At 53.1% G+C, this 13,310-nt stretch overlaps 1 protein-coding gene across 1 annotated transcript in view; it reads left to right on the top strand.

Annotated features, from left to right (window-relative positions):
• Positions 1–7,140, top strand: part of LZTS1 (leucine zipper tumor suppressor 1) — a 67,152-nt gene extending 60,012 nt beyond the window's left edge. The window contains exon 4 of the mRNA XM_061425829.1: positions 3,359–7,140. Coding sequence (XP_061281813.1) covers positions 3,359–4,012 — 654 coding nt within the window. The 3' untranslated portion in view covers positions 4,013–7,140. The remainder of the gene's footprint in view (positions 1–3,358) is intronic.
• The last annotated feature ends 6,170 nt before the right edge of the window (positions 7,141–13,310 follow it).

The raw sequence follows: 13,310 nt of genomic DNA, 5'->3' as shown, positions 1-13,310 counted from the left end.
CCTGCATTCCCCACCACTTTCTCCAGGTCTCCTCCAGGCTCTAAGCAACAGGGAGAAGTGTGAAGTCACTCAGTCATGTCCGACTCTTTGCAGTCCCATGGACTGTAGCCCACCAGGCTTCTCCAGGCAAGAATACTGGAGCAGACTGCCATGCTCTCCTCCAGGGGATCTTCCAACCCAGGGATCGAACCCAGGTCTCCTGCACTGCAGGCAGATTCTTTACCATCTGAGCCATCAGGGAAACCCAAGAATACTGGAGTGGGTAGCCTATCCTTTCTCCAGGGAATCTTCCCAACCCAAGAATCAAACCGGGGTCTCCTGCATTATAGGCAGATTCTTCACCAGCTGAGCTACCGGAGCAACAGGGGTGGGAACACAATTGCCCCGGAAAACTGGGCTGGACTGATGGCTCCCTGACCCAAAGAAAGGGCTTCCCAGTAAACCATGTTGAAGATTTTCTTAGCCTGGGCTTCTTCATCTCCCCAACCCCATGCCTCATGGCCAGAATTGAATTTACTAATTGAGTCATTGGCTGAGAAACTAGAACAAGAGAACCAAGTCCCAGCCAGGCTGTCTGAGGGCCACCTCTGTGCATCGCAGAGGCTCTGCAGGACCGCAAACCATCCCTGGTTCCTGATGGTCCCAAAGCCACAAGAGACCATAGCACTATTTGCGATGTTTTTTCTTCATCTTTTTGTTGTTGTTTTCTTTATGGAAGGTTCTGTGTGCACTCTGAAAACATCACAGTTCCAAAGCTGTGGGATTTTTTATTTTTTTTAACTTTTTGGCTACAACACGGCATGTGGGGTCTTAGTTCCCTGACCAAGGATCGAACCCAAGCTTCCTGCATTGGGAGCATGGAGTCTCAACCAGTGGACCACCAGGGAAGTCCCTCATCTGTGACATTTGAGGAAGGGGACTTCACCCACTGGTGGGAGTGGTCACATCTGTGCAGGTCTCAGGGACAGAGTTGGCCAGTCCTCATAGAAGAGCAAGTGGAGCTTCTGTTTGGTGGACTGAGATGGAAGCATAGAACAGGAAGAAAGAGGACTCATGTACACATGCACATCCTCAGGCACACCTGGAAATTAGGTGGCTGCACCTGGTCTCACTGGAGAACAGCCTAACCCCCATATCCTGCTCACTTTTCTCACCTGATGGGCCTCTAAAGATGGTGCAAGGACCAGAAGAGGCGTGTACATGGCAGTCACCTCAAAGACTGGGAAGGGGCTGCCCTGGGAAGGGGCTGAGGACTCACTGGGTCTGGTTAGACCAGCATCATCCCTAGGTAGGGGTGACACACCATCAGCCATGCAGCCATCTGTCTGAACTGATCTCCTGTACTTATTCTGGAAATTAGAGTGACAGGTGTTATCAAGGGTAGAGAAAAAAGATCCTTTCTGAGGAAGTGATGGATAGAGGCGCTAGACAGGTGGGCAGGGAGTGTCACTTTCTGTTTGCCAGGTTTCCCAAAGAGGAAAGGACCTCATCCATGGGACCAGTGCCTTTCTTCTCATCAGTGTTGGTTCAGGAGACCCTTTCCCAGCCATGGTTTCTCAGCCAGGACTTGGGAACACTTTGGCCCATCTCAGAACATAAGCCAACGCTAGCATTATGCATCCATTCTTGCTTGTCTAATCCAGAACTAACCTGGACATGGCTGTGACCTCATTCCCAGGTTGTCCAGTCAGACTATTAGTAAAACAATAAATGAAGTAAATTTTCACAAAAACATAGAAATATATTACAAACATAACAACAATAATTCATAGAGTGTTTATTAATGCCAGGCCTCAGGTTCTTTCATTTAACCTTTACAACAGCCCTGTGAAACTCAATTTAGAGTTAAAGACACTGAAGCACGGAGAACAATTATAATAGCAAAGAGCTTGTTAGATGACTTGCCAAAGTCACCACATAACAGATATCAGAGGCAGGATCTGATCCTGAATTAGGTCCCAGAGTTCAGAGTTTTATGTTCATAATGCTACTGTGCTAATGGATGCAGAATTGGCCGGGTCACTCTGGTAGAGCCAGGATTCAAAGCGAGGCCCCATCCTCAGCCACGGCTCTGCTGCCCCCTGCATGACGCAAATCCAGGCTCACCCTCGGAAGGCTGTTTCAGTCCCAGCCAAGCATGGTGGTAGGGCTGTGCACACTTCAGAGGTGGTGCATGAGAAAAAGGGGTGGTTCTGCCTCAAGAAGAAAAGAGGAAATATTAATACTTCCAGTCTTGCTCAAAGAATCTATTCTGTGGAGGCCCAGACCCTGGCCTTCATTCTGGCCATCTTTCCTGCAGGCTGGCAGAAAATGCTCTTGTGACACAGCCAGCCAGACTGGCCCTGGACACGTGACCCCCAGTGGCCAGGACTCCATAGACACACGGGTCTGAGTCAGTCTCATTAGTGTCATTAGTTTTGTTTGCTGCTCTTAGCCAACTTTTGATGGAGACTGAAGCAGAAATGGTGGAGGGCACTGGGGAGAACAGCGGCTCATCATTTGGCAGATGCCAGCTGGGCACTGTCTCTGAGCCCAATAGGTTGCTGGGGTGCAGCCATGATTGTGTGAATATTGTCTTTATCCCAAGAGGAAAGAGAAGAGAATATGTGCAGGGGTGAGGCCAGAGGGTGTGAGCATATACACAGATGATAGAAGTTAGACCCAAAATTGACATCATCGATGTTAATGTAGATAGTGGAGCTACCGGCTGTGAGCAGATTAAACCACTGGCCCTTAATATATACATAGCTATAAGTTTGGGTGGACTTCCCCAGTGGTAAAAAAAAAAAAAAAAAATCTACCTGCCAAAGTAGTAGACATAAGAGACACAGATTCAATCCCTGGGTCAGGAAGATCCCCTGGAAAAGGAAATGGCACTCCAGTATTCTTGCCTGGAGAATCCCATGGACAGAGGAGCCTGGCGGGCTACAGTCCATGAGGTCTCAAAACCAGGAGTTAGCGACCAAACAACAGGGACACGAGTTTGGGTATGGACTGAGATTTAGACTGAATGGGGGGTGAGGCAGGCTTGTGGACAGACCCAGCCAGATTCAGAATGAAAGGAGCCTCACAGCAGGGCTTGGCCTTCGTGGGTCGCCCAGACCACCATGCTGGGGGCTCTTTCCAGGCACTGTGTGAGGACTAGTTTAGTTCTTTTTATTTTTGGCGGGGCTGGGTGGCTTTCAGGAGCTTAGTTTCCCGATCAGGGATGGAACCCGCGTCCTCGGCAGTGAAAACCACGAGTCCCAATCACTGGATCACATAGGATTAAGTGCTTTTAAGCAATCAGGTGCCCCGTACGTGCGGACTCTCACCCTTTGGCTCTCTCTTGTCCCTGCCCTGCCCTGCCTCGTGGCAGGTGTGCCAGAAGTCCGGAGAGATCTCCCTCCTGAAGCAGCAGCTGAAGGAGTCCCAAACAGAGATCAACGCCAAGGCCAGCGAGATCCTCAACCTGAAGGCTCAGCTGAAGGACACGCGGGGCCGGCTGGAGAGTTTGGAGCTGAAGACGCAGGACTTGGAGAACGCGCTGCGCACCAAGGGCCTGGAGCTGGAGGTGTGCGAAAACGAGCTGCAGCGCAAGAAGAACGAGGCGGAGCTCCTGCGGGAGAAGGTGAACCTGCTGGAGCAGGAGCTGCTGGAGCTGCGGGCCCAGGCCGCCCTGCAGCGGAGCAGGGACGCGGCTGCCCTGGGTCCCGCCTCCGCGGACGACGTGCCCGCCCTTCAGCGCGAGCTGGAGAGGCTGCGCGCAGAGCTCAAGGAGGAGCGGCAGGGGCATGACCAGATGTCCTCTGGCTTCCAGCACGAGCGGCTGGTGTGGAAGGAGGAGAAGGAGAAAGTGATCCAGTACCAGAAGCAGCTGCAGCAGAGCTACCTGGCCATGTACCAACGGAACCAGCGCCTGGAGAAGGCACTGCAGCAGCTGGCCCGGGGGGACGGCGCAGGGGAGCCTTTTGAGATCGACCTTGAAGGGGCTGACATCCCCTACGAGGACATCATCGCCACCGAGATCTGAGGGGCCTCCTGGGAGAGGGCCGGGGACCTGGCATTGGGAGGCAGGGGTGCTGAGTCTGTCAATGGGGGCTCCCTTGCCCTGCTTCCCTGCTCAGGCCTCAGAGAGAAGTACAGACTTCAAGGCGAGGAGATTGGTTGCGGGGTGGGGGTGGGGAACGGTTGCTGCTACAGGGCCTCTCCTGGCCTTTCCCAAGATCCAGCGCTTAGCAACCCTGCAGCCGGCCAGACCTCCAGCTTTGCCAAGAGAGGAGTCCTGGGATCATCAAGATTTGGTTACTGGCTTCCTAAAACTTGGTCTTTGTTCAAAATGCTTAGAGATTTTGAACCCTCTAAGCATTTAGAGGGTTCCCTAAATGCTCTCCCAGAGAGGGTGGTGACTGATGGAAGCTCCCTTCCACCTCTTTTCCTACAACTTTTCTTGACTCCCACCCCCGCTCCCAACACACTGGGTTTGCCCCTTGGGAACAGAACACAAGCATTTATGACCAGAAGCTTTGGAATCTGACCTGGTCATACCTCATCTATTCCCACCAGCCATGGAGAGACAGGGGTTGGAGTGGGATGTGGAGAACTTGGCTGAACAGCAATCAGAGCTTCCCAACACTGTAGGTCTCAGAAAGGAGGGGAGAGCTGGGGCTACCCGGCGGATGTCGAGACTCAGCCAGACCAGAGGGTGTCTGAAGGAGAAGCTAGGTGGTGACAGCCAGACCCTCTAGCCCTGCTGACTGGACGTGAGCAGCCTCGGGATGACTGGTGGCCTTTGATCTCTTCTTAAAGCCATAGCCCCAAGGCCCTGGGATGGGTGCTGAGGAAGAAAGATGATGCAGGGAGTGTGTGACTCCAAGCTGTCCCCAGGGGAGCCCCCAGATCTTTTCATCATGAGACCAGAGATAGGGATTTCCCCTCCTGTTCAAGTTGCTCAGCATTGGTTTTGATTCCTAAGAACCAAGTCTTTGCTTGAACTCAGAATAACCTTTGTCCACTGAGATGGCACAGGGTCATCTGGGCTAGGCCTTCCCCCTTCACCTTCAGCTCCATCCTGCTGCCGGTCATGTCCCTTGTCACCTCCAGGGCTAAGTACAGACAGAGCCTTTACAGGTCAGGGAGGGGCCCCAAAGTGCCAGTGTCCAAAGACAGTAAGAGGCTCAAACACAGCCTCTGAACAGCCCTGGGGCCCCCGGCTGCACCCCCCTCTGCTTGCATTAGCCCCACCTGAGCCCCATAATCAAGGACTCCTGGCCTGCAGAAGGCTGGTTTTCCTTTTCAAAGATGTGCGGAGAAAAGATTGTTTCTCAGTTGCTTGGTTCAGGGAATTTTCTTCTTCTTTTTCCTTTCTTGTCTTTTCAGACACAAGCCAGATCTCGCAGGCAGCCAGGCTGTTCCATGTTCTATTTTTGCCTCGAGCTGCAGCTGCTGTTCCTGGGACAGCCAGCCCCGGCTGGATTCCTGGGCTCACGCCCGCATGCTGAGGGGGGTTAACTGAATGTCTGAGTATGCAGCAGCCCCAGGCCATTGCTCCCCAGTTCTGTCCCCGACTGTGGACCCCTCCAGGCCCCAGGTGGTAGTGGGGAGCTGCTTCTCCTCCAGCCTCCCATCCTGCCAGGGTCCCCCCACAGTCCCTCCTTGAGCCTGGACTGAGAGCAGGGCCGCCTTCCCGGATGCTGGCTCTGCCTTCCATTCCCCAAGCTAGGCTGTGCCTGTCCTGCCTTCACGTGACAGAGGAGCCTCTCTGGAATTTCAAGCCATTACTCTTAGTCATAGGCTAGACTTAAACCCGGAATCCACAGGCCCAGAGCTCCCTCTCTGCCTGGAGGCCAGTCCCCTCCACAGGACACAGGCAGATCACCCCCACTCCCCAAGTCAAAGACTTCCCACCCCTTGTCTCCTGGTTGCTTCATCTCTACCAGCCTGTGCCTTGTCTGAGTCCTTTCCTCCCAGAGGCTGTCCTGATGGATAGAAAGAGGCTGCTGTCCCCTCCTCGGGCTGGAGACCACCCCCCCAAAGGGCAGCCAAAAGCCCATTGCTCTGCCCTCAAGACCTCGCTGCAAAGAGGTGGGTGCTAAGCCCCAGGGGAGGGCGCTCAGGGGCACAGCAGCTCCACCTCAGTGTGATAGTGCCCTGCACCCCTGTCCCCATCTCTGCCCCAGGCCAACCCATGGAGCCCTCCCTGGGTTGCCACCAGCCCAAGGCTCCAGGGTGGCCCAGTTGCACCAGAATGAGAGTGTCCTATAACATAGCGACCTCGCCGCGGTGTGGTTTCCCTTCCCTTCGCTGTGCTAAAACCTCCATGCTATTCCTGGACCTTGCCAGACCCAGCCTCTCTCCGGAAGGAGCCTCTGAGCAGCAGAGGCTGAGCAGGACTGGAGAAGTCGGCCACGCAGGCCTCGGAACAGGCGGCCTGGCCCAGGGCCAGCGGGAGCTCGCCGCCTCTTCCCCCGAGAGTGGCTGCTAAGACGCATGCTCGCTGGATCAGAGCTGCGGCTCTGCTAGCCAAAGGATGGTGAAGCTCTCTGCTGTGAGCAAGGAGGCAGCCACACCGAGGGGGGCTCTGCCTCTGGGCTTTAGAGTGACCAGACTCTCATGTGGCGCCCACCCTGGATTTATCCTCTGGTCTCTGCATTTGGATTAACCCCTGCTGGGCACAGTCGGTCCCCATGAATACCGAGTTCCATGGGGACTGCGTTGGGGGGTACCTCTCCCCTGAGAAGCACCCACCGAGCCTCTGCCCCTGCTCGACTCCCGGCCTAGCCTGGGCCACTTCTTGGGAGAGAGATCCTAGGGGTCAGGCAGGCTGGGTGGTCAGAGCTGCAGCTGTCCCTGCCAGGAGGACACGCACCTGTGTATGCACCTGTGTGCTTTCATGCTCCGCCTTCCTCATTTATCTGTGCTCCCCCTTGCGCTTCCTCTGCAGGCTAAGCGGGAACTCCGGCCCAGGCTGGCTATGGATGGACTAGCATTTGGAAGACTATGTACAGAGTTATTTTTCTCTTGGTTGTGTCTTGTTTGGTTTGCTCTGCTTTTGACAGCTTTGATTTATTTTTGATGCCCCCTTTTGGCCATGTAAACTATTTCTGGTAATTTTATGTTTTTATTTATGAATAAAGAATGCCATTTCTCATGCCCTCCCAAGCTACCCTCCTTCCCCTGGCTGTGGCATGGCAGCTCCCTGGAGCTCCTGCATTTGGAGTAAGAAAGGTGATGTCCCTTCCCACCAGTGGTGGGGATGGTTTGCAGCGGGTTGGGGGAGGGGTTTGGGGGTGGGGTGGAGGGGTAGGGACAGCTTTGATAGTGGCTGTATTGGCTGGTAGGAAAGCAGGGGCCTTGGCATCAGATAGACCTTCAGCTGGTCCCTGCCCCTCACCAACCCTGTGACCTTATCTGTGTGACCAGGTCTTGGGGAGAACCTGAGGAGGTGGAAAGGAAACCAAGGGCTGTGGTCCCCTGCAAAGGCAGAGGGTTCTCCGAAAGAGAGCCCCCTTCCCCCAGCCCCAACTTCAGACCTCCCTGCCTCTTCCCTCCAGCCTCTCACCTCGCCAGCCAGCTCCTTGGCCTATTACATATGGCCTCATTGGCTGGAGACCAGGGTGGCTATTGTCACCACCCCCGGGCCTCCCAGCTAGGAAGGTGCAGTCACCACAATGGCCATCTGTCCAGCCTTCTCCGTGCCAGCCTGCCTTGTTCACTGACAAGCAATCCCTACCGCTCTGGGCCCAGATTTGAAACTCAAAGGGCTTTTCTACTCAGGTGGCAGGAGACAGAAGGGACTTGTAAAGAGGGAATTAAAAATACGAGGCAGCCTGTGGAACATGTGTTGGGTAGATGTAAGTGCCTCTGGGTGGGAAAGATCAGGGTCTCCGGGAAGGTGATGGGTGGAGGGGGCTTTGGTAGCATGAGTGGAACATTAGAGAAGTGGAGAGGAGAGGGAAGACAAGAAATGCACCCCAGGGCGGCCTTCCCATAGCTGTGGTCTCCCTGCCTGTCTGCATAGGTGACAGGCCAGCAAGGAGCACATGAGGCCAACGAGGCCGATGGGGATGTGCAGGGGGTCGGCGCGGGGGAGGCAGTCACACCCTCCCAAGCAAGCTACCCTCCTTCCCCTGGCTGTGTCCTGGAAGCTCCCTGGAGCTCCTGCATTTGAAGTAAGAAAGGTGATGTCCTGTCCCACCAGTGGGCAGGGGGTCGGTGTGGGGGGGGGGTAGGGGGTGAGCTATCAAAGTGCAAAGAAGGTCAGGCAGCTGGCCAAGCCTGGACAGGAGCCCACATCTAAATCCAGAACCCCAGTATTGGGGCATGTCATGTCAGGCCTGGGTGACCCCTCCCCTTCTCCTGGACCTGGCCCAAGGCTGGCAGGCCGCTGCATTGGTGACACCCATGGGAATATGCCCGCACTGATGACCCTGTGTAGCCCTCTCCCCTCTAGTCCAGGCAAACCCTGGGACTCACTTAAATTAATCCAAGTCAGCAGAAGTGATGCTCCACCAGTTTCGGCCTAGCTTGGCAGCTTCCACTTTTACATATACTCGGGGCCCCCAAGCTGCCATGTGAGAAACCTTCAAGTCTGCTGGGAGACCCCCTGGAGCAAGAGAGGCCCTATTGTCCTGCGAGTGACCAGGACCCAGCTAACCCTCATGAAGCAGAGGTTCACTTCCCCCATTCAGCCCTTCTAGAGTCTTTACCAGAGCACATGGAATGGCACTGTTTTTAAGCCTCTTAGTAAACCGGGGGTGATTTACCATGTGGCACAGAAAAGGGTGGGCTTCCCTAGTGGTTCAGACGGTAAAGAATTCACCTGCAATACAGGAGATGTAGGTTCGATCCTTGGGTTGGGAAGATCCCCTGGAGGAGGGCATGGCTACCCACTCCAGTATTCTTGCCTGGGAAATCCCATGGACAGAGGAGCCTGGTGGGCTACAGTCCATGGGGTCGCAAAGAGTCGGACCCAACTGAGAAAATTACACTTTCACTTCACAGAAACATCTCGTGGCAACCCCCTCTCCGTTCACAGGGCTTGTGCGCGTGCTCAGTCGTGTCTGACTCTGCCACCCTTTGGACTGTAGCCTGCCAGACTCCTCTGTCCATGGGATTTTCCAGGCAAGAATACTGGAGTGAGTTGCCATACCCTCCTATAGGAGATCTTCCCAACCCAGGGATTGAACCTGTATCTCCTGCATCTCCTATATATATTGCAGGTGGATTCTTTACCACTGAGCCATCTGGGAAGCCCCAAAGGGCTAACAGAAAAGCCAGGTGTCTGGAAAGGGACAGGGCCATGGGAAACCGCTTCAGCTACAGCTGGGGCAGCCAAGTGAGGGGTGGGGGGCAAAGACTTTCCCCACCCCACTTCCTCTGGAGTGCTGTCAAGGCTGTAAGCCTTCCTTGAGCACCCACACACACACCTCACCTCCTTATTATTTTAGGAAAAAATAGAACAAAAGGGGAACTATATATATAGCTTCTCAGAGTTTCTCACAGAGCCATAGACAGACTGTGTGTGCTGTGCCCATCAGGAGGGAGGCAGACCAGCGAAAGTCCCCAGCAGCCCCCGCAGCAGGTGCCTTCTGAGTTATATGAGGAAGGTCATGCTGCCCTAAATTTCTTCCCAGCCCAGGCTTCTCAAGGCCTGAAATATCACCATTGCATTTATTCACGTGTGCGTGCGTGTATCTGCTGTGCTGTGCTGTGCTCAGTTGCTTCAGTTGTGTCCAGCTCTTTGTGATCCCATGGACCGTAGCCCGCAAGGTTCCTATGTCCTCAGGATTCCCTGGGCAAGAATACTAGAGTGGGTTGCCATGCCCTCCTCCAGGGGATCTTCCAGACCCAGGGATTGAACCCGCAACCTTATGTCTCCTACATTGACAGGTGGGTTCTTTACCACCAGCGCAACCTGGAAAGCCTGCATGCATGTATCTATTCAACACATGTTGACCAAACTCCAACTCTATGCCCAGCCCTGTTCTAAAGGCCAAGAATTATACAGCCGCAAACAAATATAGTCAAGGTTCTTTCTCCTGATGGAGTTCACACTCTGGAACTAAACTAATAATAAAAAACTAAACTAATAAAATCAATTTCTCAATTCTGAGAAATGAGATGAAGGAAGTAAATAGGGTGATTGAGCCAGTGGGACCCAGGTGGTACTGTGTCTGGAAGGGTGGGGGGAATTGGTTCAGGAAAAGAAGATCAGAAAACCAAATTATCCCCTCATTTCAACATTTGGGGAGACTGTGCCAACCACTGTCCTTTCCTAACAAGGACTCCTCTTCACCCCAATTTCTCTCCCTTGGGAACTTCACCTTCTCGCAGGGTCTCAGCAGACCTTTTCCTGGTAGGTCGCTCACCATGCTCCCATAACCTTAGCATCCACTTGTTAACTGGCCCCAAACATCCCCAGTCCTGAGGAACCTTGAACCTCCCTTTCCTTTCACTCAAAAACAACTCCGCCCAGCACGTCCCATGAAGACCCTTGAGAAGTCTGAAGCATTAAAAGCTGTTCTTCCACATGTAAAAGTTAAAAACCAAATTTTGTGAAATAGCACAATCCTTACATAAGTGCTAAAAGAGCATCTTTCCATGTAACTTGATAGAGAAATGTTCAATTTTAACTAACTTAGCCAATTAACTTAGCCATCTCTTTCTCTATGTATTTATGTATTTTTTGGTCTGTTTGTTTTGGTGGGAGAGGTCTGCCTTACTGGGTGTGAAAGCAGAAGTTTATCAGCCTATTGTATAATCCAAACTGCTTTCCCACAATGTCCCTATTCTCTCAATATATCCTTGCAGGTTGGAGCCATCACTGATCCCCACCACCGCTTTTCCATCATCCTGTCTATCCAGTTAGATCCCACATCCTCTAGAGTCCCCTCTTTAAAGCCCTCCTCCTGTCCTCTTTTCTTCCAACATCTACTGACCCAGCAGAGGTCATCCAAAGAATCACAGAATGCCCAAGACATCTTAGACGTCTTCTAGTTCCAACCACCTCACTTTTACAAATGTGCAAAAGAGAGGCTAGCCAGACAGGGGAGAGGGCTTTCTCAAGGTCACACAGCTAGTGAATGACAGAGCGTAGTCACCTTGATGACTCTCAGATGCCCACTGGTTTCTCCCTCCCAACTCTGGTCCATTAAGTCCAGGGACACACAACACTCGGGTTTATACTCCCAGTGCTGCTCCCACTAGGTTCCCCACTTGCTCAGAACCTTCAGGGGCTCCCCTCAAACCTCAGGATAAGGCTGAGCCCCCTTAGCTGGCTTTAAGTCTCTGCCTTTTATGGTTCCAACATCTATCTCAGCAAACCTGACTAACCACAGGTCAAAGTGCAGAGCCCTAAAACATCACAACTACCATCATAAGCTCAATAAACATGAAGACATTTCTTGTCAGACACAATATTTATGAAAAGTAAAAAACCCATTCGGACTTCCCTGGTGGTCCAGTGGCTGAAAATCTGCCTGCCAACGCAGGGGACATGGGTTCGATTCCTGGTCAGGGAACTAAGATCCCATGTGCCTCAGGGCAACTAAGCCTCCATGCCACAACTACTGAACCCCACATGCCCTAGAGCCCGAGTTCCACAACAAGAGAAACCACTGCAACTTGGAGCCTGTGCACCACAATTAGACAGTAGGCCCTGCTCACTGCAACTAGACAGAGTCCATGCAGCAACCAAAGACCCAGCACAGCCATAAATAAGTGTATAAATAAAACACACTTTGCTGCCCAGTCCTGTGTTCTACCCTGAGACCCCGCCAAGGAGCCTCAATGGGAGGCAGCACAGCAAGGGTCAAATGCAGACTCAGAGCTAGCTGAGTTCACCTCCAGCCTCTGCTGCTACTGAGCTGTGTGATGTTGGATAAGTGACTTAACCTCCTTGTGCTTTGGAGGGTGGTTTTGACAATTCAGTGAGATGATGTCCAATAAAAGTTAGCTCGAGCATTGCTATTATTTTTATACTGCTATCATACTTTATTGTTACCATAGTTATTGCATGCTTGTGTGTGCATGCAAAGTCGTTTCAGTCATATCTGACTCTGTGCAACCTTATAGACTGTAGCCCACCAGGCTCCTCTGTCCATGGGATTCTCCAAGCAAGAATATTGGAGTGGGTTGTCATTTCCTTCTCCAGGGGATCTACCCAACCCAACCCAACTCATCTCCTGGATTGGCAGGCAGGTTCTTTACTACTGGCACCACCTGGGAAGCCCACCATTATTATTATTATTTGTTAATATAATGTCACTGCTTCAAGCTGGGATAAACTGCAGTGGTGGCCCAGGCTCCTGCAGCCCCAGCAAAGCTCCCTGCCTTGGAGAACAGCTGACTTTACTCTGGTCAGCTGTCTCCCCACCACCCCGCAGCTTTGTCTCCCCAGCTCTAAACTCCAGAAGGCTGACTTGTGGGGAGAAGCTCCTGGGACAGAGGGCGCAGCTGAGGGAAGAAAGGAACAAAGAAGGATTTGCTGGGGTGGCATGGGGGGTTGGGGGTGATGATGGGGGAGGAGGTGATGATGGAGCAGGCCTGAGCCCCAGCCAGACTGTGACAAAGGCCAAACCCCATGCCTGGAGGGAGCCAGTTAGAAGGCAGTTCACCACCTTCCCCAGGGCAGCCCCTCTGCTCTCACAGCCCCTCCCCTCTTTCCACCCTGCACACACCGATGCGCATGTGCCCCCATGGACACACACACAGTCCCCATCGTATTCTCCCTTCCACTCTCCCCATGCTCCCAACTCCACTGCCTTAATTATGGCTAATTGAGCGGTAAGTAGGCTCACGCCAGCTTTTGTAACCAGTGACAGGTGAGGCAAATTAAATTCCTTGCACCAAAAAATAACAGGACAATTTGCCTGCCAGCATCCGTCACCCGGTGGCACCCTCCTGGGCTGTGGGGCCAAGTGCAAGGCAGTATGTAGCCGGAGGGTTCAAGGCCCAGCGTTCCCTTGGCTTAATTGGTTCTTCCAGGCTGAACGAGGAGAACAACAGAGCAAGCAGACGGTGGGGTGGGGACCAGTGGGTGCAGTCCACTCCCAAAAGGGAAGTTACCAGTTCCTGGGTGGGGGCTGGATGACTTCCCAAATCCACATGAGGTTTGCCCCTCACTGGAGGCTGCATTTTATACATGAAGAAGCTGTGTTTGGGCATCCCAGGTGGCACAGTGGTAAAGAATCTGCCTGCCAATGCAGTAGTCATAGGAGACACGGGTTCAATCCCTGGGTTGGGAAGATCCCCTGGAGAAGGAAATGACAACCCACTCCAGTATTCTTGCCTGGAGAATCCCATGGACAGAGGAGCCTGGCAGGCTACAG

This window comes from Bos javanicus, chromosome 8 (assembly GCF_032452875.1).
Source record: "Bos javanicus breed banteng chromosome 8, ARS-OSU_banteng_1.0, whole genome shotgun sequence".
Lineage (NCBI taxonomy): Eukaryota > Metazoa > Chordata > Mammalia > Artiodactyla > Bovidae > Bos > Bos javanicus.
This window is presented reverse-complemented; position numbering and strand designations above follow the sequence as displayed.